Source organism: Triturus cristatus, chromosome 11 (assembly GCF_964204655.1).
Source record: "Triturus cristatus chromosome 11, aTriCri1.1, whole genome shotgun sequence".
Classification (NCBI taxonomy): domain Eukaryota; kingdom Metazoa; phylum Chordata; class Amphibia; order Caudata; family Salamandridae; genus Triturus; species Triturus cristatus.
The window spans coordinates 567,181,445-567,207,516 of record NC_140594.1 but is presented as its reverse complement, the minus strand read 5'-3'; the positions used below and the strand labels follow the sequence as shown (position 1 = coordinate 567,207,516).

The 26,072-nt window shown below is 45.3% G+C and overlaps 1 protein-coding gene across 1 annotated transcript in view; it reads right to left on the bottom strand.

Annotated features, from left to right (window-relative positions):
* TFDP2 (transcription factor Dp-2) overlaps positions 1-26,072 on the bottom strand; it is a 421,645-nt gene that overhangs the window by 349,951 nt on the left and 45,622 nt on the right. Inside the window, exons 2-3 of the mRNA XM_085633640.1 lie at positions 12,093-12,217; positions 906-980 (exon numbers count right to left, since the gene is read on the bottom strand). Coding sequence (XP_085489766.1) covers positions 906-980; positions 12,093-12,139 — 122 coding nt within the window. The 5' untranslated portion in view covers positions 12,140-12,217. The remainder of the gene's footprint in view (positions 1-905; positions 981-12,092; positions 12,218-26,072) is intronic.

Here is a 26,072-nt window from a genome sequence, read left to right as displayed (position 1 = left end):
CTTAAGCCAGGGTCCACTGGCTTCTAGGGCCGGACTGGCCGTAGCGGGCACCGGGCATTTCCCCGGTGGGCCGCAGGGACTGGGGGCCGTTTTTGTTACAGGGCCGTTTTTTGGTCCACAGAAGTCAGATGGATCAGAACCCCAGTTCTGTAATTTTGGTAGCAATAAGTCTGCAGACGGCTGCGTTGTGAAGCCAAACGTGAAATCGTGGACTGTTCTTTAACTACAGCAACGTCTTATAAGGAGATGGGGACGGGGGTTAAAGCAATTACCTTAATTCCTGTTGTTTTCTGACGTTGGTTCGATGGCACAACCTTCCATAAACCCAAAATACACAGGGAGTTACAGCAGGTGGACTTCAGAAATAACTTTCAGGAAGCTGGGGAAATAGCTGGGTTTTCCCCCAAAAAGTCTTACTAGACCGAAACGTCAAGATGAAGTGGTGGTTAAAGATGGGCCATGGCGGACACTACACTCATCTAAATTACAGAGTGTTTTCTGTCTTGCCATCCATCCTTTTGAAATGCCGGGGAGATAATTGGACACTGGCACTTATGTTGTCAAAGTAACCAAACTGATTAGATGCTGGCAGGAGGAATATGTTTAAACATATAATGGATTACATTTAGAAATGTAAATAGACCTCAGAAAGTATATTCTAATGAAGCATTGATCCGATTTTTTAAAAAAAACTTGTTTGAGGCTCAATAACCAGGTTTATTTGGATGGTTCAAAAATGGACCTTCACGAATGCACCTCAATCACACAGCTAACAAATGGGTTAATGCAATGTGCCCAACTTGAGTCAAAAACAAAATGAAAAAATGTTAAATGACAAATGGGACCAGTTAAACAAACATCTACGGGTTTGCTGTATCTGACAGTTTTCAGCGAAGGAGCCCTACCTTTCGTTCGTCTGATTAAATGGCTGTTTCAGTGTTCGTATACAGTATGAATGTAGCAATGAATGATCAGCGGGTCTAAACAGGAGAAAGAAAGACAGGACACGTGGAAAGAAAGGATGCATTTATTAGGTCATCTTATTGTATTGCATTTACAATAACATTATGTAAGTAGTTTTAAGGCGAATGCTACTGTACTACTTCCTGTGTGTATACAATAATGGTATTTTAATGTATTTTATTTCTGATTCATGAACTTTATGCTGGTGCTGCTAATATTATGATGATTATTTTAAATGGAAACAGATTTTTTAAGTACAACGACAGCTTAGGCTGTCTGCGCCAACAATAACATTTCAGTGTGGGATATGAGCTACATAGTGTCTCTTGAAGACAGCTCTAAGATACTGTCCTCCTGCAACTCCATCGTATGCCTCTATTCAAACTGACTCAGTAAACAGCCAGCTTCCGGCTGTCATTTGTCAATCGTTTTGAACTGTATTCAACACAGTTTGTCCACAGGCCAAAACAAAACCATCCCAATCGAAAATGGAGGCTTGTACTTAGCCATTAGTTTTAATTACAGTTCTTGCTGTAAATCTTACATGACTAAACAAACATGTTCATTACTTAGTTAGCAAATCCCACATATTTAGTGATTACTGACAATGTTATGGAGGAATCTTCCCGAAAGAAAGCAATGCTTTACTGTAATTGTCCATTTTGGGTGCAACTGACCATTATTGAGAAAAAACGCATTCTGTCTACCAATAACACAAAAAGGGTGGAACAGATACACCACAATTGGGAAGAATACTGTATATAGATTACCTACTGGCTAACCAGTAGGTAGTTATAGTTAGAACCATGTTTCCGGAGGAGTAGCGTTTTTTACTATATCTTTGGTGCTGTTTTATGAATTTTCCACAAAAAGTGTGCCAGTGATTCTTGGTGTGCATGGAAAGGTGCAGGGTGATCCATGTAGCCGGGGCCGAGAAAAAGGGGGAGGGGGTCAAAAAAAGGGTGTTTCCCATGTTAATTTCCATAGGAGCTTTAAACACGACTACAGACCAAACCACTGGACAGATTTACACCACATTTGGCATGATGGAAGATTTTGGTTCGTAGATCAAGTTATACAGTGTAAATCCGTTCAGTCGTTGTTGAGAAATTTAAGGGGAAAAAAAAGGGTATCTCCAATTGTGGCGACTAAGCAAATAATAACGAGTTTTTGCAGGGGAATGCAGAGCTCTGATTGGCTGCCAACACTTCAACCAGGCAGTGTTGGCAGCCATCTTGGGACTGGTTTCGGCAGAGTCTCAAAAGAAAACGTGAAAAAAAGAAAAGGGGGTAGGGTAGGAATACCCTGACATCCAAGCCTTAGTATGGGGGTACCAGAGGGAACCTGGAGGACAAAATAGTATAACATAAATAAATAAATAAATATTTGCTGCAAATTTGCGATATACGTGAATTTGCAGCAAAAAAAATTAAAAATTAAAAGTGCAGGCTCCCGCGCTGGTTTTCCAAAGAGCCCCAGGTTGGCCAGGTCTTCTGGGCATTTCATAAAAAAGGAGGGGGGCTCACAGGGCCTCCTCAGGTTCTTTCAGCCCCTGGGACCACCACCCCCAGGGAATTAAAAAAAAACGAATGGCGGGGCATGCGGACCCACCCCCCACCATGGACTCATACGAGCCCCAGGGACAAGCACCTCCCCGGGGATTTATTTTTATTTCTTTATTTTTAATTAAAGAGGGTGGACACACAGACCCCCTACTGGGCTTCTAAAAGCTCCAGGAACCACCACCTCCCCAGGGCTTACCTTTTTTAAGAAGGAGGAGGGCCACATGCCCCCCTCCCTGGCCGTTCTCGGCTTTAGGGACCACCACCTTCCCGGGGCAGCCCGTGCAAACAGAAGGGGCCATGCGCCCACCACCTCCTGGAGCAATACATGGCCTTGAGTAACGCCACCCCCCAGGGTGCCCACCCTGGGACATAGCTGTTTGCTCTGACTTGGAGGGAGTTTTGAAAGCTCCCGCCAAGTCAGAGCAAACATGACTTATATTGCTGAGAACTGAGTTTTCTTTTATTTCCCAGTCCGCTGTCAAGCGGACAGTGAAACAGACAAAATTATTGCTCTCACAGACAGGGAGCTGCATGTTTAGCAGCTCCCCGTCTGTGAGAGCAATGCCGGCTCCCGCAGGAGGCAGGGTCCGGCTGGGGCCATGGGGTATTTAGGCTTCCCTGCAGTCCTGGGAAAAGAAAGCAGAAAGAGGCGAAATAAAGGTCAAAACGAGCAGAAAGCGGCAGAATAAAGGTCAGAAACCAGCAGAAAGAGGCAAAATAAAGGTCAGCCATGAGCAGAAAGAGGCAAAATAAACGTGACGAACAAGCAGCAAGAGGCAAAATAAAGGTGTCAAACGGAAATAAAGAAGCAAAGTAAAGGTGAGAAATGAGCAGGAAGAGGAAACATATAGGCAAGAAACCATCAGCAAGAGGCAAAATAAAGTTGACAAACGTACACAAAGAGGCAAAATAAAGGTGAGAAACAAGCAGAAAGATGCAAAATAAAGGCCAGAAACAAGGAGAAAGAGGCAGAATAAAGGTCAGTAATGAGCAGAAAGAGACAAAATAAAGGCCAGAAGCTAGCAGAAAGAGGCAACATAATGACCAGAAGCTAGCAGAAAGAGGCTGAATAAAGGTCAGCAACGATTAGAAAGAGGCAAGATAAAGGTGAGAAACAAGTAGAAACAGGCACAATAAAAGACAGAAACAACTAGAAAGAGGCAAAATAGAGGTCAGCAATGAGCAGAAAGAGACAAAATAGAGGTGAGAAACAAGCAGCAAAAGGCAAAATAAGGTGACAAATGAGCAGAAAGAGGATAAATATAGGCCCGAAACCAGCAGCAAGAGGCAAAATAAAGGCAAGAAATGAGCAGAAAGAGACAAAATAAAGGTCAGCAATGAGCAGAAAGAGGCAGTATTATGGTCAGCAATGAGCCGAAAGGGGGAGAATAAAGGTCAGACACAAACAGAAAGAGGCTGAATAAAGGTCAGCAATGTGTAAACAAAAAGTGGTGTAATGCGGGAACGGATGATTGTATCGTTAGTTATCCTATGATTACATAAATTAATCACTGGAGCTATATTCACAATTTCTGCAAATTAATTTTAACCTTTTAGCTGAGCCTACAATCGTTCACTCCAGGAGTAGGTGCCCGGGTTATACAAATGCTGTATAACACATTAAACATACACAAATAATCAAACGTGTGAAAGGGACAATCAATGCACTGAGCTGCACATACATAAAACATATACCAAATACCAAACAATAAATGTTCCAACTAGAAAGTTTCTTTTTTCAGTCTTCCAGTTGTTTTAAACAGAGATGGCTGTAGTCTTTGCTTTTTACGGAGTCCATAATGGAGATAGTCTGTAGATTGTACACACGCGAGGGGCAGTTTTGCTCTCTATATTCTTTGTGTGTCAAATAAGGTCTTTGAAAGTCGATTGAGAATTACAGACTCCTCAATTGAAAGTGTCAATGTGTTTCAGCCTAGAAACTGCAGGCCTCTTCAGGACGAAAGAAAGAAGATGTACTAGCGGTCCCCTCTGAGGGTGGGGTGAACCACGGCGATCCTCTGGATGGGGTCTGTATCCTTGTGTCAAGCAGACAACAGGCACACAGTCATGATTAGGAGGATCTTGGAGGAATGGGAAACCAATTCCCTCGAGCGGCTCCGGTGAGTTTCCTAAATAAGAATGGCTGTGTTGTGTAAATCAAATAAACAACAGAAGGTGAGTGGGCCATTTAGCGTGCAGCTCCGGGGACCTGATGCTGGGCTTTTTTGTTTCTTAGTCAAGGAAACTCAGGAGGCTCTGGGCAGGATCAGTCGGCGGGGAGCAGCAGAACGCCAGTGTGCTTCTAAATCAGGCCGGCAAGATAGAGGTCAGAAACGAGCAGAAAGAGGCAAAATAGAGGTTAGAAGTGAGGAGAAAAAGTCCAAAATCAAGCAGAAAACAAACAGAACCCACTCATGCACCCACTTACAGAATCACTCATACTTTCACCCACTGACAGACCCACTCACAGACAAACACTGACTCACAGACCCACTCAGAGACTCCCACAGCCACTCAAAGACCCACTCAGACACCCAGTCACACATCCTTACACCCACTCACTCATCCATAGTCACTCACACCGCTATTCATACAGCCATTCACACACCCATTAATACAACCACTCACACCTGGAGTCACTCATCCATTCAGGCACACACACACACAAACACTCACTCACTTATCCATACAGTCACTAACTGAGCCAGTCACTCATACATACAGGCACTCAGACAACCACTCACTCAAAAAACAGCTACTCATACACCCGGTCACTAACCCATACAGCCTCTCTTACAGCCACACACTCACCCATACACCTACTCACACACCCACTTATTCACCTATATAACAACTCACGCACCCATACAGTCTCAACACAGCCACTTACTCACCTATACAAGCACTCACTCACACACCCACAAAACCACTTATAGACCAATTCACACATCCATACAAGCACCCCCACATCTGCTCACTTACCTATGCAGCCAGTGCAGGTCGCGCTGTCATTGTGCAGTGTTTTTAAAAGTACCAGTTTTGTATTTTCGTTTTTTTCTTGGATTCCCCCTGTTTTTACTGTTCTTCTGCCTGGGTACTCGTCCCCTCACTTGCATTTAAAATCTGGAAAGCGCACCGCCGTTTGGCGGGTCCGGGTCCCGGGGTTGGACTCTTGTGGGCGCCATTTTGGCTTGGGTTGGTGGAGATTTAGGCGGGCGCCATCTTGGAGCGTCCCCACGCTCGAGCTCTTTATTGCGACGCCTACTTAAAGTCGTCCTCTCCCGCGCAGCGGGACCGCGCAGTGGGACGCCATCGCTTAGCCGGAGTCGTGCCAGAGTCCTGCCCGTCTGCGCTCGTCCGCGTCGAGGAAGCGTGAGCGGGGCCTGGACTCTGGCAGTTAGTCATCGTACCATTGTAGCATCATGCAGAATACCTTGACGCTCAGGTACAATCGTGCCGCTTTGCTTTCGATTAGAGAGAGGCTTACGGTGTGTGCTCAAGACTCTGTGCACCCGTTGTCGGGTCCTTATGACTGTGCCTGTGGCAGTCTGTCACTTGATACCCCGTCTGGGGTGCGCGCTGTAGAAAGGAATGCCCCTAATACTCGTACTAATATCTCTGAGCGTGTACTTCGCATCTGGAGTCTGAACGTGAGATCGTTGGTCAAGCACCATCAGTGCTTACGTGACATCATCGAAAAGGACTCTCCTGACCTTATCTTTCTCACTGAGACTTGGCTTCAGGATGCGGATACTGCAATAATCAATCTGGCATTCCCTTCTAATTATACAGTGTTCACTCTTAATCGCACTTCTAGAGGGGGTGGCATAGCTATGGTGATAAAATCCTGCTTCCCGGCTGAATGGAAAGCTCTTGATTTACCAGCGTGTGAGAGCGCTTCTTTTAAGGTAGCTTTCAGTCATCAGTTTACACTTAGTGGTATGCTTATATATCGTCCGCCAGGGAATGACACTGTCTTCAAGGCCGCTCTTACTGACGTGGTCAGCTCTTTAGCTCCGAGATGTGCCAATTTTAACATCGTAGGCGACCTCAATATCCATTTTGATCAGAGGTCATCAACACCTATTAATACCTTGCTAGCGGACCTTGAAGCCATGCAAATGACCCAGCTAGTTACCTCCCCTACCCACATTGGAGGTCATATCCTTGACCCCTTCTTTACCACACTGGAGCGGGTTAGGATCTCTGACCCGATGGTGGTGGGTTGGTCAAACCATCTGCTGGTTAAAGTTTCATGCCCTATAGATGACCCGGAATTTATACCTGTGGATAGACTGGTCCTTAAAAGAAATTGGCACAAGCTCAAACTGGAGGAGTTTTATAAGATCTTGGAGGCGCTGCCCCTGGGCAATCTGCTGAACGTGGAACAAGGATACGAGCAGTTTTGTAACTGGGTCCTAGCCGCCCTTGACTCTCTTATACCGATGCGCTGGTCGAAATGTCATGCTAAAGTTGGCAGCCCATGGTATAATGATACTCTTGCCGAGCTTAAGAGAACGTGCCGGCAAGCTGAGAGGGCGTGGCGGAAATCCTTTGATCCCACCCTGAAATCTTCGTATTTTGCCCAGCTTAAGATTTATCATAGGGCAATCTGTCAAACCCGGGCCGCATACTATGCTTCTGAGTTTCAGAATAGCCCCAACCCGTCTAAATTAATTTTTAAGGTTCTTAAAGACCTTATGGGGAAACGGGCCACCTCGGTGGAAATCTGCACGGACTCTCACTGTGAAAGTTTGGCATCCTTTTTCGTGGAGAAAGTGCAGGCGATCTACCGAGGATTTACGTCATCTGTGCTCGGTGCTGAGCAAACTGATGTGATGGCTACGGTTCACGATACCTTGTCCTTCCTGCCAGTAATGTCTGACGAGGTTTTCGACACCCTGAGCCTCAAAATTAAATCCGGTTCTCCATTAGATCCGCTGAAGCCAGAGCTATTCAGACTTCTTCCTCCTCTATGTCGTGAGCCTCTACTGGATTTGATCAATCTATCGCTGACATCGGGCGTGGTCCCTTCTTACTGGAAGCAGGCAGTGGTCAGCCCTATTTTAAAGAAGCCTAACCTTGACCCCCTATTGCCAGAAAACTACCGTCCCATCTCCCTCCTGCCCTGGACCGCCAAGGTTACTGAGGCACACGTGAACTCCATCTTGTCTGCCCACCTTTCTCGAAATAACATTCTTGACCAGAGCCAGAATGGTTTTCGGGCACAACACAGCACCGAAACTGCACTGCTCTTTATGACCGAGCACTTGCGAACGGTGCTGGATGCTGGGCAGACAGCGGCGCTCCTCCTGTTAGATCTGAGCGCCACGTTTGACACGGTGTCTCACGACATTCTGATCCGACGTTTGGAGGGAGTGGGAATTGAGGGGACTGCTCTCCAATGGTTTCGCTCTTTCCTCTCGGACCGGTTTTTTAAAGTGGCTATTCCACCTTGTCAGTCCTCTTTCCATCCACTGGGGCTGGGGATTCCACAGGGCTCTGCGTTGAGCCCCACTTTATTCAACCTGTATGTGAAACCGCTGGCTGCTGTCGTCAGACAATGTGGCCTAACCATGACATCGTATGCTGACAACACGCAGCTGGCGGTGACACTCAGCGGTGCCGCCGAGGTGAACGCTCCCAGATTTCGTGCAGGACTCATAGCCGTGGCAAATTGGATGCGAACCAACTGTTTGCAGTTAAATGCCAAAAAAAACGAGGTCCTGATCTTAGGTAAGCAGGCGGAGCTCTGGGGAGATCAGTGGTGGCCTCCAGAATTGGGGGTGACTCCCATCCCAGCTGCCGAAGTTAAGAACTTGGGGGTTTGGCTGGATCCTACACTCTCTTTTACCAGCCATACGAAGAAGGTTGCAGCTACCTGTTATGGTATTCTGCGAGGACTGAGACCGGTCCTCAAATTCTTCGACCCCCCCACTCGGCAACTGGTGGTCCAAGCCTCTATTCTTTCTCGGCTGGACTATGGGAGTGCGCTGCTGCTCGGAGTGAATCAGGCGGAGGCTACTAGATTGCAAAGGGTGCAGAATGCCGCGGCGCGTGCCATTGTTGGCCTCCCTAGACAGTGCTCTGTCTCTGCAGTTTTGACCTCCCTTCACTGGCTGCCGGTCAGACTGAGAATTAAATTTAAGGCTCTTTGCCTGACATTTAAAATCTTGAAGCTTTCCTCTCCTCCAGCCCTCGCTAAGCTTGTTTCCTCCTATGTTCCTACGCGGTCTCTTAGATCGGAATCTCTCCATCTGGCGGTCAATACGCGGTTTAGACTGAGTAGGATGGGAGGGCGCTCCTTTCGAGTATTAGCAGCAGGATTATGGAATTCTCTTCCTGTCCATATACGAGCCCTGAACAGTCTTACTTCCTTTAGGCGTGCCATAAAAACTTTTTTGTTCCCAATCGCTGACTAATTCCCTCCTTTCCCTTGCTAATATCGATTTGTTGTGTTGTGGTACCTGATCAGGCGCCGGGACGCCCCTTGGCTGGGGCAGCTGTGCGCCTTATAAAAACTATTAACATAACATAACATAACATTCTCACAGACACTCACTCTTCACCACAGCCACTCATACAACAACTGCCTTAACCAAACACCCACTCAAAGAGCCACTCACTCATAGACACTTACACACCCACTCACTCATCCAGCCATTTAGACACCCACTCACGCATCCATATAGCCACTGACACATCCACTCACACCGCATACACACAGTCACTCACATAATATATATTAGAAGTAGATTCACTCATTAGTTGCCTAGTATATGAAAGTAACTTTTGTGATACCTTAGTATATATGTTTAACAATCAAACTCTTACAAAATACTTACACTTACTGGCTAATGTCATGAGTGATGTCACTGACCATGTCATGAGTGATGTAATATGTGAGGTCATACGCAGTGCATTGCCAGGACTTAAGTTATAGTTAGTCAGGTAGCTATAACTGCTGAATTTCACTGATTTTGTACGACTGAAATCTGAGCTTACTAGAACGTCCCAGTAACCTTTGGGTTTTTTCAGTGAAAACACACACACCCCATCTCTCCCCCTCCTTTGGTGTTCTTTGCTGCTGTCCATCAAAGACCTCAATAAGCGGAGTGTACCATATATCTCAGCAACTTTATATTTATTTGGAGAAGTGCCTACAGACCATGACTACCAAATCGTGAATATAATAAGGTCAGCATGGAAGAGGAAAGGGGGTACAGTAAAGAACATAAGAGGAATTAAAAAGAAAAAAAAGGTTTTAGAGGAATGCAGGAGGAGGGAGAGGGATCGCAAGTAAAAACCCAACTCTTCACTGCAACCACTCTATGGAGAGCATCTTCCCTCTCGGTCCGTTTCACAATGGTGTGTTATTAACAGGGGATCCGAAGCAGTAAGTTCAGAGTCAAACGTTGTCCATGACGGATCCTTTGGTGTCTTGTTTCTGATACATTCTAGGAATTACTTTGTCTTCTGAGGCTGTGAAAGAAAACAAATGATTTACCATCCAATGACACCTTCAGTCTGACAGTGAAGCTGTAGCCACCACATCCAGAAAGTTGGTGCAAAGCACATGGAGTTGCTTTTTTGTGTTGCAAGAGGGCACCACATTCAGGGAACAACAAAATCCTTTCATTTATGTTGGTATCATTCAAACTTGCAGATTTCTTCAGGCTGGTGTCCCGATGATCTTGATCACTTAGCACCACTAAGCCCATCCTTTTCCCTGTTTCCTGGGGGTTGCTCTACATCTTGATGGAAGCCTGTATTGTCTCCTTCACTCACACTTGGGGTTGTCTGGCTGGTAGGGCAAGGTGCTCCTTGCAAAATGCCTGCATCTCTTCCATCAAGAACGTCTCCTAGGGTGTTGCTTTGTAGCCTAACAATCTAAGATTTGTTGTCCATCGTACATTAAGCAGCATTTCATACTTGCCCTCTAAGGACAGCAGTGCACCCTTACGATTCCCATGTTTTTCCGGGTGGTAATTGAACTTGGAGATCATGTGGTCCCTATTTCTTTCCACTTTCACCACCCTCATCTCCACTGAGTCAGCAATAAGCCCTCACTACTCTTGTCTCAAGCCTCTGTAACCTGGACTCTCTCACTGCCAATGTCTTCTCCACCTTGTTGAGCTTTTTAAGGGTGGTCTTCAACACTGTGGTCCTTACACACTGGCCCCTTGCAATATCGCCTGCCACTGATCTATTGCACTCTTCACTGCGAGCCACCTCTTCCCTGCAGGCAGTGGGGGTTAAATAACATATTTTTACTTTCATTTTATTGTTTCACCTCCCTTTCAGGATTCTGTAGATGTATTACACTGTAACACTGTGACCTGGCCCTCTCTGGAGCATGAAGAGGGGTGCAGCTCTCTTTATTTGTCACCTCCTGATGTTGCTGTTTCTTCCTGCACTAGGCCACACTGGCTCCAAGTGCAGCATCGGTGCCAATTCAAACAGCAATCTCCATCTGCGATGGAAGAGGTCGTACGAAACTTCAAAAGTGTTGCAGAGTATCCACTCCAGGGACTCTTTGAATGCCCCGCTCTCGCTTCTGGATTCCCTCTCCACAGGGCTTTACTCACCCTGCTGGCACCCATTCTGTTTTCCCCCATTCTGTTTTCCCCCATAGTGTTTAGCGAATGCTCCACTCTCAGTAGCGGCAGCAACTCTGTCTATCAAGACAGAACACAACCCTTCCCCCTACTTTTTTTTTTACTATGCGTCAGTATGCCATGGGTGTGGCATAAGCAACATGGAGTTAAAATTGGCACCGGAAACTCTGTGGAAATGTAAGTCGTTGTGATTGTCCCGAATCCCAGCCCCACTAATTATTATTAATTAGCCAGAATATAGCTGGGCAGTATTACAAGATGATGGACAAACACCCTAACACACCTCTGCCCTGCTTTCTAAGTAACACCACTCGGGGTGCTGCACAAGTCCTACTTTCAAGGCAAGCTCATACAAAAGCTCAGCTTTTGATGTTGTGCAGATAGACATTCCTCATTAAAGAAAAAGCCCAATCTCTCAGAGATGAATATAACACCTGCTGTAATAGGCAAGGCGGGGTGATGCTTCTTTAGCTGTAAAAAAGAATAAACTAAGTGATAGCAATGCTGGACTCTCAGCCTTTTACCAAGCTCTGTCAAAATGGGGGTATTGGGGAGATATTGAAGTGACAGCCTGTGCTATATCCATGTCGAAGGTCAGGGCATGCTAAGTAAACTGAGGATAAATGTGGAACCAAAGTCACACACTAGATCTTCTTGTCTAAGATGTGATCCCTTGAGCATCTGTCCATTCATGTATAATGATGTGAACCCCACAAAGTCTTGGCTGGCACCATATAAAGCCATAAAAATAAATAAATCAGTAGATTTCTGATAGACAACCATAACATCAGAAAAAATATAGAAAATATTTGCTATGGGGTTTGTCCCGCTGGAATGAGCACCTTTAATCACGAAAAAATAAAGTAACCTATATACAAAATTTTAGCATATCATCTAGAGTTTGAGGGGAAAAAATATTTCATACACGTAGGAAAAAAGTTCTTACCCTGGGATCCAGTTGGTGGCTTCTGTGATGTGACTGTGTGTGACCATTGTCGATTGGTTTGGGGTGTATGGACTTCCAATCAGAACACTCCCTGAATTGGCGAATCGCTGAGGTGCGCTTATGAGCTGAAAAAAAAAAAAATATATATATATATATATATTTTTACATACACTTCACGAAGATCATATAATCAGAAATTCAAGACAAAATTTGTGGTGCTAATTGAATAAAATAAGAGTAAACAGTTTGAAACACTGTATACACGTGTCCGTATTCACACTACCTTATTAACAATTGGATAAAAACAGCGCAAATGCAGTGTGTGGACAAGATTCACCGCTTCACATCCTCCTGCTTTTAATCCAACAATGTGCAACAGCACAGGCGTGAGCTCGAAGGAAGCCCTAATGGGTGTCAGGTGCAACTTCAAAAGTCATACTATGAACTTCGCAGTGCCATACAGACCAGTCCCAGAGATGGTGGTCAGTCACTGAAGGCAGCATATAGAGGATATGTAAAGGTGTGACATGAAGCAGCTTAGTGCGTAGAAGATGAAAGCAGAATCTTGCATTGCTGCTCCAAGCCCTGACTGGGGGAGAAGCTGCAGCATCTGTTAGGCCTCTCCATGCAGAGATACAATTCCCCTTCTTCCCTTGCCAGCATCACGGCAACAAACGTGTGCATAGAGAAATGGTGAACAACATTGCATTTTCGGGTAGAAAAAGAGTGACCCTTTATAGGTAAAAGGTGGATGGAGAAGTAAGAGAACGCTGCCCTAACAGATGTGAGCATCAACTGGCGGTGGATGGAGAGGGAAGACCGCTGCCCTAACAGATGCGCGCATTGACTGGCGGTGGATGGAGAGGGAAGAGAATGCTGCCCCAACAGATGCGCGCATCGACTGGCGGTGGTTGGCGAGGGAAGACCGCTGCCTTAACAGATGCGTGCATCGACTGGCGGTGGATGGAGAGGGAAGAGAATGCTGCCCTAACAGATGCGCGCATCGATTGGTGGTGGATGGAGAGGGAGGAAAATGCTGCCCTAACAGATGCGCGCATTGACTGAGGGGAGATGGAGAGGGAAGAGAACGCTGCCCTAACAGATACGCGCATCGACTGGCGGTGGATGGAGAGGGAAGAGAATGCTGCCCTAACAGATGCGCGCATCGACTGGCTGTGGATGGAGAGGGAAGACCGCTGCCTTAACAGATGCGCGCATCGACTGGCGGTGGATGGAGAGGGAAGAGAACGCTGCCCTAACGGATGCGCGCATCGACTGGTGGGAGCCTGTGTTGCACCCCTAGAGCCCTCTTGCTCTTCATGTGTGTGTGAGACCTTTAGATGATCTGTTCCAAACTCGAGCAGGGGGTCACAAAGTTGCTGGTTACAGTGAGTGATATGGCCTTTGCTGTCGGCTCCATGGCCCCGGTCCCCCTGCTACCGGGTAGTCCGAACTGAATGCAAGACAGTGGGACACCCAGAAACCACCAGCTCAATTTAAGCACTGGACTGAAGCAATGGCTGGAGAGAAAAAAAGTTTCAGCTTCCCAAGAAATGCAATCCAAGTTCTCTCAAAATGCCAATGCAAAATCTGATTTTAATAACCAAAAGCTAACTGCTGGAGATATAGTGTACAGTTCAATAGAGTTTAATACTGCTCAATACAGCTATCTCGGAAATTTCTGAAGGGAAAGGAATATGAGCAGGTATCATTATGCAATTAAAAAAACAAAAAAGGTGTAAGATAGGCACAAGTGCTCATCTTTAAAAGCCTCCTGCCTTACCCGAGGACCCTTATCGAATTCCTTCTATTCATTATATACTATACATATTTCATTTTTTCTTTTTCATAAATACTGATTTTTGCTGGCTTTGTAATAATATCTGTCCTAGGGCTTTGATTCTTGGTCCGGTCTTGTTTCGACATAAATAGGATTAGCAATTAGGACAGCAGAACACTTCAGGCCAAAATATGCCAGTGACATTCTCTGAATGAGGCAGCGCTCGCACAGCAGAGCAATGTATGTGATCAAAACACAGAGGCACAGAGAAAAATAATGACAGGGGTTCCTTCTGACCCACTTAATCACAGGCAATAGAGAATAAATAATTGGCCTTTATTTAACCAGCACCAGGCGCCATTTAAGTGTTTGTGACAAGAGTCATCCAACTAGCAAGTCAGAAATGGCCACCTGGAAACTATTACTGTTCAAAGTCCAGCTCAATTAAGATTTCTATTAAAACAATGATGTTCATTTCTTTTTTGCACGTTGCTAATAATAGTTTGTATTATTCTGAAAATATATATGTAGCTGCAAAGTGGCCTCATGTTATGAAGGACACCGTCAGCAAGTATGAGCTCTGTAATCAACAGGGTCAGCAAAAACTGCAGCCCGCTATTCATACAGACTGGAAGTGAATAATACATTACAACCCACTGCAGAGGGCTATACCAGTTTTTAAAGGACATGAACCAGGCAGTGGCCACCCATGGCGGTCCCCGTGGTTGCTGCCCCACTGCGGCCGAATCAAAGAGCAAGGTGGTGAAAGATGGGTGCTGGCGGGATTTTTTCTATTTGCTGCCCCTCGGTGGCCGATTGAAGAGCTGGGGGGGGGGGGGGGGGGGGGGGGATTGCCATCCCGAGAATGGCAGGTAAGAGCGGGGGGAGACCGCACCCACCGCCCCCACCGTACCTCCCCTTTCTACGCCACATGAACCAGAGTATAATTAGGGTGAGGGCCTTCAACAACCGCTATAGCCAGAGGCCAAAGGGCTATTTAGAACATTCCACCGACCAAGGGTAGAATGTTCGAAATTAAAAGGGTAGAAACATGAAGACTAACACTAGAATGTTCCGGGCTTATACCAGCCATTATAAACCCAGAGCTACTCCTTCGTCTTCAATGGAGCTCCCGACATTCCAATGTTCTAATTCAAAACAGTGCTACGCAAACAAATGATGGACGGAATGCTGAATAAATCATACATTAACCCCCAGTCAAGAGATCTGGGTTGAATCCATTGTTCCTGGCTCACTGTGCCACTGGAATCAAGCTAGCCTGGCTGATGAAGGGTAATAACCAGAAACCGGTCCCAGGATGCTTGTTTCCGGTCCAGGGAGGACCTGGCTTGGCAGTTTGGTCTGGACTGTTCCCATGAGGCACAGGGTCAAGACTGATTTGCATATGGCTGGGTCTAAACTGGGGTGGCATGGTGAGCAAAGGAACGATGGATTTAACCCCGATCTCTTGACTGGGGGTGAATGTATGATTTTTTCAGCATTCCGTCCATCATTTGTTTGCGTAGCACTTTTCACCCTAAGTGGGATGGGTATGCCCAGACGTGGGTCCCTTGCTCACTGTGCCACTGGAATCAAGCTAGCCTGACTGATGAAGGGTAATACCCAGAAACCGGTCCCAGGATGTTTGTTCCAGGGAGGACCTGGCTTGGCAGTTCGGTCTGGACTGTTCCCATGAGGCACAGGGTCAAGACTGATTTGCATATGGCTGGGTCTAAACTGGGGTGGCATGGTGAGCAAAAGAACGATGGATTTAGGCCCAGATCTCTTGACTGGGGGTGAATGTATGATTTATTCAGCATTCTGTCCATCATTTGTTTGCATAGCACGAATTCAAAACAGGGCACAAAACAAATGATGATCACCAAAACACCTTACAAAAAACTCAGGTAGTCATGGGGAGATTAACTGATTTGCCCAGACGTATTCAAACCCAGTGCTCCACTTCTGAAGTCAGCAGCTCTTGCCGCTATTCCCTTGCTTGAATTTCGATGAGTGCACTCAGAGGCTGGTGAAGAGCTACTCAGGTAAGACAAAGATTAATGCTAACAGTTTTCCGCATTTACTTACTTTTGCATATAAATTCAGAACACTGTAAACAAGTTTGTCCATATTGGTTAAAAACAGACAAAAACTATGCAGATCTACTGACTTGCTCCACATGCTGTCACTCCAGCCCTTTCAGCGAAATGGTTGAGGAGGATCCAAAGCACGGTTAATGTAAAAATGAGACCTCCCATTAACAATGTGGAAAGAAAATGCTAGATCTGGAGCACACCCGCTGTGTAACATTTCTCCACCACATTCCATTACACATCTTTGTCTTAATGTTCTGTTTTAGGCAGTGCTTAATTTGTCCCAAAAAAAAAGTGCAAGGGCCCCTTTTAGAAGGCCACTGGAGCTTGCACAAGCCATTTCCCCTACCAGGGCTTCCAATGACGCACCAATACCACTACTTCAGCGCCAAGAGGCCTTATGGTGAACGTGCGCTATACAAGTGGCCTATACCATAACATAACTAACCATCACATTCCTACAATTGTGACAAATCAGACTATTCCAGGCCCCCAAAGGTATAAGAATGGCTTGGGCAGCAGGTATTAGTCATTTTTTATGTACAGTAAATAAATAAACAACTTTTTTTGTGCTCAGCTTTAACTAGGTAAACAGGGCTATCATGTGGCAGCCTGTCATAAGTGCTGGTGTTTGCAATTAGGAGCAGGTGCTGAGCACCGGAAAGCAGTGGTTCAAATTAAGCACTGGTTTTAGGACATGCCACCAAAAGAGACACCCTCAGAAAATAAGTTTGGAATGACAGTGTAGAAGAAATGATAGAACAAGCTATGCTTAGCAGATTTTGTGTACTAAAAGAAGCCAGATAGTCAAAAATATATTTTCCTCACGATTTACATATCCTCTTGGTTGCTAAAACCATCTCATTGATTTGAGCGCACCTTTTTGAAGTACATGTTATTAACCTGATTTGTGATTAGGTCATAGGCTTTTGTGTTGCTCATATTTCCCAGAGCCCCGATGAAGCACAAATTGTGTGTCAGACCCTCTCTTTAAAGAAATAAAAACATAAAAGTCAAATGTAGTTCTGTTAAAAATCGGCAGGCACATAATTTTAAGCATCACACAGAGTCTACTGTCTGATTTAGTTTGAACTATTTCGTGTTTGTAAAAAGGGTTTGGAAAAGCACATTTTCAGTGAAATGGTCTGTAGTTCAAATTATTGGGTTCGAATCTAGAGTTAATTACATTTTTTCATTTTAAATTCGGTAGTACCCACTGCTACTCTATCCTCATTCCTGTCTCTTCCAACTTGATCCCTTCAATCCCAGTTCTCTTTTCCCTTCTTCCTTTGTTAGCCCCATCCTCCCTGAAGGTTTTCTCTCCATCCCCTTTTAAACTCAATATCCATCTCTACTGCTTCCTGTACCCGTCCTCCATTATATCCGTTTCCACATTCTATCTCCCTAGTTTGTTTATTTATTTTTTGTGTGCTTCCTATTTTCTGTACTTTTCCATAGAAGTCACTCTTCCTCTCTTTAATCTGCTTCCTATTTTTTCACGTATCCATAGAAATCTCCATTCTCTATTTAGGGTTTGGCAGCTAACAACTTTGGCTGTGTTAGTCGAGACCTACTGTGAACAATGTTTTACATAGAGTAGGCTTTGGGTCAGCCTCCTTCTTACTCATGATTGGATGGCTTTCTTGTTTTATCTTACTTTCTTGCTCTTGATTATCTTACTTTCCTGCTCTTGATTTGACGGCGTTATCCTAATTCTTGTGTCTGTTCCACCCAGGAGCATTTTGGTTGCAGTGTTTTGCATGATGGCATCTATCCGTCCATGGCTGATGTCATAACTTGCATTGCAGTTCAAGAATATGGTCGACAATTTTCTCTCTCTCTACATTTCTTCCAGCTCCCAGCTGTCCCTTCACAGCCACTTGACTGTATTATCACCCATCCCTCCACACAACATCTACTTGTTCCTCCCCACCCCTTTTGGTGCGTTACACATTAAACACCAGCCTCCACGCTATCAACAGGGAGCCATCTTCAACTGGTTAATTAACAACTGCAAGACAGCCTCCTACATGTGAGCATGCATGTGCGTTGTGTATTTTTTAATGTTTTTTGTTATGTTTTAAGATTTCCCATTCATAGATGACCACCGTAGGAGGCTACCTTTGAATGGAGTTTCTTAAAGTGTAATAAAATACATTCATAGATGGTTGCTGCAGAGGAGCGTACATTTGCCTTAGCCATCGAGACAGTTTCCTGAGACGTTATGGCTTCGCCAATGCTTATTTGCTTCGTTTTTCTTATCTAGTTCCTTTTTTTTCAGTGCTACTTCCCTTTCTGAACTTTTACTTTCAGACTAGCTGAATTTTCAAATCATTTGGTTCAAAATGCATGTACTTCAGGAAAGAAATACTCAAAGCCGGCCTATCCCTGGCTATACAAAGATGTGAGGGAGTTAAAGGGAGAAAAATTACCAATTCATAAAAGAGTCACTGACTTTTCTTTTCACTGGCAGGCCTCTTTCAGTCGAGAAATCTTCAGACGTATTCAGCAGACTGGCTCACCTAGGGGTCCAGGTAGGATTCCGAAGAGGGAGTATTTGACTCTCACTTTCATGCGCCATACTTCGAGGATGGAACAGTGTCTCTGCCGTACACGTAATCTTTGATCCACTTCAAAGCGCATTCTGTGCTACACATAGACCCAGTGCTACACTGCACAGCCTTTAAGCCTCCAAAAAGCAAAGTCACTAGAAGGGAGTTGGTTACAGGTGTCCTACCCAACCATGACACTCAACTCTCTGCAGAGACAGCCAGATCAACACTGGAGAAACTGAAAAGGGAGTGAATATTTCATGATTGGCCTCAAACAAGGTGCATACAAGCACAACAACCTCAAAATGCACAGTCTGAGCTTGGTACTCCATAGCATAAATGGTGAGTACTCAGCATAAGAACACCCAGCGTTCAGACTATGCGGAGTGGTCGGTCAGTACCATTCCTGGATGATAAGTGGGTATTTGTTTAGCTGATCTGCTTCAAGGTATGTGAAGTGGATATGCAAGACTATCTAATTACCACTACATATACAAAGTCAGACAGCCACGTCTACTGCGCACTGTACACAAGATAAACAACATTGCCATCATTCCCCACCGCAGCCTCTACATCCACTAATCCAGCTTGTCTGGTGTGCATGAGGGAGCGCATCTGCAGGAGGTAGACATATTTTGCACTTGAGGCAGTAGCCACTTTGGTCAATCTGGGATGCAAGAATTAGAGCCCCAGCCCACCAGCTTCAACGCTGAAGAAGACAACACAACACCACGCAGACACCACACCATGTTGGTGATGCTTTGATGCCTAGAATGGGAAAGCAGAACACCTGACAGTGGTAGTCGCACTCAAGTCCTTCTAGTGGTCCTCCTCCCAGGACTCACTGGTAAATACATGCTTGAGTTATTGTTATACTGCTGTTCAGCCTGGGTGTCTGAACACGGCTCCCCTGCATTTGACATCCTGATAACACAGAGTTCATCCGAATCACAAGGCTCCGCGTCGATTATATCTGCCTTGAACTTGTCACAGTTCCCTAGGCTGGCACACCTTTCCCCATACTCCATAATACGCGGTGCAGTCCACACAACCGGAATCCGAAATAGAGTAGAAGCTGAATTCCATTCCACTCGGCACTTGCTGTACTGTTGCAGATTGCAGTAGGTCTCTGGGTAACTTGTAGGTGACCAACACAAGGAGGCAGAAATCAGTTACTCCTCTGGGGAACTCCACTTATGGGAGACACTCTCCCAACGCAGCAAGACAGGAAAGCCTCAACCAAGGCAGCAGGGCAGGCAGGTAGCAGGACAAGCAGGCAGCAAGAACTGGTCGCCCTTCTGGGAAACTGCACTTCTGGAAACACTGTCCCAAAGTGGCAGGACAGGGACCACTGTCCCCAAGGAGCAGGAGAGGGAGCAGGAAAGTAGAGCAGGAACTGGCACACTAAGGTTGGGGCGACCGATGTAAAGGTCACTGGTGGGGCTCAGGGGTGCCAGTATGCTTTAAATCCATAGTTTGTAGTTTCAAGAGGTTCATTACCTTGGAGTTTCTTCAGACTTCAAATTTCAGTAGTCCTTCAGGTGACGCACGCAGGTTCTTTTCCAGATCGTCGCCAAAATGTAGTAAAATGAAGTAAACAGGTCCACGTAGTATCTTCAGGTATCTTTATTCAAGTAGGATGTTACAAGATGAGAGCCCCACCAGGAGTAGCCTCACTGCTGCTCAGCCCATCACCAACTGACACTCACACACATGAACATTCCATCCACCAACATTCTCTCACACAGACACCCAGGCTGAGCAGCAGTATAAAAGTTATGATGCCTTAATTTTGTTCATGTCCTTGCTGTTACTTGCCCCTCTACTTCTGATGGAGCTCGGCTCCACCCATACAGTCTTCCCTCTTCTCTACCCTGCAATATCCGTGCTCCTCCTGTCCACTCTCTTGGACAGGAAGTGATGTCCGTCCAGTTTCACGGCTGTAGATCACAGATAATTCTGCCCAACAGGGTCCTAGATCCTCCTCACGACAGCACAATCACATTTTTAACGCTTTTACTCAGATTTGCGATTTCTAGGCTGAAGAAGGGCTACTTTAACTAGAAATGAGGACCTATTCAAAATAATATTACCACAGATCTTACTGCGTAGTTTACAACTTAACCACAGCTGGTGACCTAAAGAAATTGAGAGACTCCACTACACCAAAATCAAAACAAAACAAAAGAAGTATGTGGACTACTGACAGAAAATACTTCGGCAGAAAAGTTTTTGTTCTTTGAGCCCTATTGCGTTAATCCGCTCATCCTCTACTAATGCCAACTCGACTGGCTTTTGTTTAGCAGTATGGATACAGATAAACACCATCTATGCTGTACATAAGAACCCCAAATGACCCGACCAGAAATCATGCTCAATAAAGAAAACATTGTTTTTAGCCCCAGCAGACCCAAAAACACTATATCTCCTGCGGGCACCCCGCTGCAAATGTCCCATGACGCAGTAGGACGCTGCACCGTCGAGCAGATGTCAGTTCTGGGCTCTGACGGGACAAGTCCTTGGACTTCGCCACAGGGTTCAAAATCAAACGGCCGGGGCGACCGAAGCCGCCTCGTGCCGAAACCAGAGCGCATTCCCGCCAGAGGTCGAGGTCACGAGGGGCTGGAATGTCCCTTCGCGAGCACAACACCGCAGCTGGCTGCCTCTCTGGAAACAAATTACCATGTTTGCTTACCCTAAAACAACGCTGACCCGTACCGGGGAACATTTTCCTCTAGCTAGCCGCGGAGCCGGTTTGTTAGACTAATTATTTTCACATGTGCAGTCAGTCAGTCACTCGACTGGGTACCTTGAAACACCGAGGGGGACTTCAGATGCTGAGGCGCTGGAATTATGAGAGAAAATAGATGCATTCCGGAAAGGGACAGGAAGAGATGCGTGAGAGGAGGTGACATTTGCTTTTTGGCACGCAAGGACATTATTGCAAATTAATTTGACCAATTCCAAGAGGCGCGGGGGAGGGCAATTCCTTCTTCACGCACTGGCACTGCCACCGTTCTCAGAGTGTTGTCCCCTTCATGAGAAAAGGCACATACGACACATTTTTGCAAAGTGAAGCATACCATTCTGGGTTTCGTTCAGTTGCACATTGTGTCCACCAAGAATCTTCCTTATGAGGCGAGACCACCCCCTCCCCCCTACAAATGGTTCCTCTCTTGGCTGGCTTTGCCTAGTGTGGAGACAAGATTTTATGGGAGTGGAGCCCAAGGGCGGGACGAGGCTTTACATATCTCACATCAACTGCTAACAGAAAACCTGCCATTTCACATACTTTCATCTACTTGAATAGTCAAGTCTTGTGGAACATTCTTGTTTTCACCATCAGACTATCCTACCGCACGAAAACTCCTGGAACAAATTTAGGTGAGATAAAGATGAGCACAAGATGCTACCTGCCTGGTACACAATTTGGTGCAGGCCCAGACCTGTATAGGTCATCCAGATGTTTTTTTAATTGGACAGAACATATTTGGTATTCTGCTCTGCTTTCATCAGTAACTGCAACCATTAATTTGTAGTTGGTTCAGTGTGAACCCGGCCCAACTGGAATCACAGTGCTTTACACCAGGAAACGCACAAAAGAGTATCACAACACACACACTCTTCACCAGGTCATCCGGTGAAGAAGAGCTATCACACGGTGAGCTGGAAATGCCAACACAGTAGGTTTCCAACTCATTTGTTGGATGTTCTGCACCCTTGAAGTGCATTACATTTTTGCACCCCACCCAGGATGCGTGAGGCGGGTTCAGAAGCCTCCAAAGAGGGTAGGAGAGGCTGCTTACACCATTACGAGCTCTAAGCCCCACCTCCTCTCTTGTCCTGTCCCTTTCATTGGCCCACCACGGCCCTTTAAGCAGTGACGGGGGGAATGCCCCCCTGCTCCAAGCCCAGCCCCTCTCTCACATGGTAGAGGTTGGAGGGTCTGTGTGGGTCATGCAACAGTACAACGATGATCGGGGGGGGGGGGGAGGGGGGGGCACGCGAAGAGCAGAACAATAGAACCACAGTTCCATGTAGTGAATGGATACCGCAAGTGAAGAGGGCACAAAGGGAGCAGAAGTGTCAACGATCATCTCCGCAGAAGGATGATCTAGTTGGTAGTATGTTGGAGTGTAATGTTGATGGCAATTGTTTGTATATCATAACAAATCCTCATGAGGATGCGGGTGAGATGGCTGTGGGGCCTTATTGTGGAATATATTCGCAAAAACCTTTATTGAGTCCAGCCAGGCTCATCTGCACAACATTCAGCAAGTCAACCAATTCTTGTATTTGACTTCAAAGTAAACTCAAAAAAGCCGGTGATCACTTTTTTATCTTCTGCCAGGCTTGAAAATACCGAAATTGACTCAGGTGACTCAAGATCCCAGAGCTTCCAAGACTGTCCAAATAACGATAAAATATCACTGCAGCGTTTGAAAAGCAAACAAACTCTACACAGACACAGAATAAACTAACAGGGATAATATAGCACAACCATGATTGACTGGATACAGTCACAATATGAAATGACATTACAAATGGCAAACCCCCATCAATGAACCTACTATTGATGATACTTTGGCCAGTAGGTATTGATGGCTTCGCTCCCAATTTTTTTTCCTGACAGATCTCAGTAAGAGGCAGCCTTGGTACTAACTTACGTCTCAATGGAGTACTGCTGTCAAGGGTGGAATTGCAGAAGAAATAAGCAGTGACTAAGCCAGTCGGCCAGCACTTGTTTGCTGCCGGTACTGACTTTGCCAGTGCTTGCACAATTGCAGCACAAGCATTGGCAAGGCCAAGAAGTGGTGGGAAGTCATCTTGGAAAGTTATTTTGTACAGGAATATTAGTTTATATACTTCCCAGATAGGCGTCAAATTGCATCCTGATGCAACAGGACGCCCACCGCGGAACATAGAAAAATAAGTATGCACAATATCACTGTTATACCTTTCCAAGATGATCATGACCTTGGATTAAGCAGCAGCGCAACTGCCACCTTGGAATTATACAAAATAATATTACATGGTGGCAGCCCGCGGCTTTTAGTTTTGTAATACTTGTGCTGCAATTCTAAGAACCCAGGCACAGCATGGATGTGTGGGAGAGCGCTGGTGTAGGGGCAGTGGAGAACAAGTGGGAAGAGAGACGGAGGGGATGAAAAGGGTCATGGATGAAGGGAACCTGAGCAAGCAGAGAATCGGAGCGAGAGGTATGGGGCCAGTGGGAGAGAGAGGGGTGTGAGGGAGCTAGGGGAATTAACAGAAAGGGTGACAACGGTGGGAGAGATTGGTGGGGAAAAAGGCGAAAATAAGGAAATCCATGCGTACCCATTAAGTATTTAAAGTCAAATGCCATACAAACAACCATACAAACAAGTGACAGGAAAGAAAGCTCCCTGGGGTGATCAGAGGAAGGAAACATTCGACCAATCCAAAACAATATGCTCCAGGGCGGGATAAGGACAAGAATAGGGAGAAAATCCAACAAGTCAAGAACAGAAAGAATGAAAGTCTAAAGAATGTACTGCTCACTGTGGAATCAGTTAAACAACTCAACATGGTGTTTCCCAACAATATTTGGCATTGCCAAAGAGCTACTACCAACACGTAATGACCCAAGCAAACGCTGGCATTTTTCACCTTTTCTCTCCCACTTTGTACCAGCTAAGCTCAGAGAGTAAGAGACCAAGGCACTGGCAAGATCGAGATATACCAGGTATTGAGTTAAGGTGCTTCTGCCTTCTCGCCTTGTTTCAGGCAAAAGAAAAGACATTTTAACTATAATCCCACCAACTGGTTCATTGTAGAGTTTAAGTGAATAACCGAGATCAGTTGTTAGACAAACTCAGACTGGAACCTTAGCTGTTTTGATTATAGGTGAAAGAGAAATCTATCTCAATTAGAAATGTTCTTGTTTACATCAAATATCCGGGAGGTGATCTCAAAATCCTCAGGGAAAGTTAACCAACTAAAGTACCTCCAGCGTTTGTGTCAACAGGACACCCTTTTAAACTGATCACACCGGAGGCAAACATGTTGCTCAAGTAAAGATAAGACAGGAGGAGTAAATCACGAAGGCACAGATTACTGTCAAAGTATATTTTTTAACATAAATAACGAGAAGGAAAGACTAACTTGCAGTATCATTAAAAATCTTTATTTGCAACGCTTTCTGGCTTTATCAAGTTTTAACTATTTGCTTTTGCATAGGCAACCTTCATATAGGAATAAATGAATGAATGTAGTGATATTACTACATTGAAGAACAAATGCACTGTCTCTTTTTAGGTCGTGCATACCCAACATATTGCTGGCTTACAGAGAACATTGAGTGGCTAGCAGCCCGCCCACTGCTCGCCACTCGTTGTCATTACTGCCACTCTCTTTTGCTGCTTCTTATTCAATGGCTTGCTTCGTCCATCTTGTATCTGTCCCTACCCTTGAGCACTGGCAATGTACTTGTGTTCTTCCACTGCCCACTTTTAGGGAACAACATTTTTTGTCTTAAGCACTCCACAAGAGTTTTTGTTTTCCACCTCTCTCCCCAGTGTGCTTCTCGTCTCCCCTCTGTGGTCTCTGTTACTTTCTCACTCACCCGCATACTTTTTCCTTGGCCCTTTCCATGATGAGTTTGCCCTTGTATGGGTTTCTAACCCTGCATTGCTTTCTCGCCCAAGTGCTTCTACCACCCAGCTGCACGTTGCTTTCTCTCGCCGGTTTGATTCTTCCGCCCCCCCCCCCACACACACACCCTACGTGCTGCATTACCCAACTCAATGATGCTATCCTGCATCGCTTAAGACCATTGGCATAGCTAATAAGTCCCAAGGACAATACCATTTGGTTTTGCTAATGGTTGTTTCGCTCCTTTATACCAAGATATTACCAAATATATATTTGTTATTGGTTCTAATGGGGACAGGGAATTTTTGCAGTGTAGACCATCATATTTTTATCATGTGCTAAGATATGATGATTTAATACACTACTTCTCAGAAGCAAAGACTTTTGAACCAAGCTCTTCAATAAGGCCATAAGTGGCCATCAGCATAACTTAAGAGGCGGTGATGCAACTAGGTGACCATTTGCTATCAAATTTGAATTTTCTAATGTATTAATTTGTGAAGTATTTTAAATTCTTATTTTATTACTGACATTTTAATAAAGGGGATTGTGAATGTAATGCTCGCTGGATTTGTTTTTTCATATCGAAATAAACAAGTTAAAAAAAAAACTAATTGATACTAGTACTAGGGATTATCTGCCAGAAGAGAGAGGCTTTTGAGATGTCTCCTATTTTAGGTAGGAGTTCATGGCAGTCTCCTCATTTCGAAATAGTTAAAAATGGGTTGTTTGAACTCAAAGAGTTATTAAATAGATTTCAGATTCAAAATGTCACCTGCAAGAAGCTTAAAATGACTTGTTGAATGCTTTCAGGATGAAACAGCAGGTGTGGGGAAATGTTTTGTTGTCTGAAACCATTAGGAAGACTTCAATTCCTTGTCTCTGCCGAAAACCTATTAGATTGTCTACTCCTTGGGCCTAA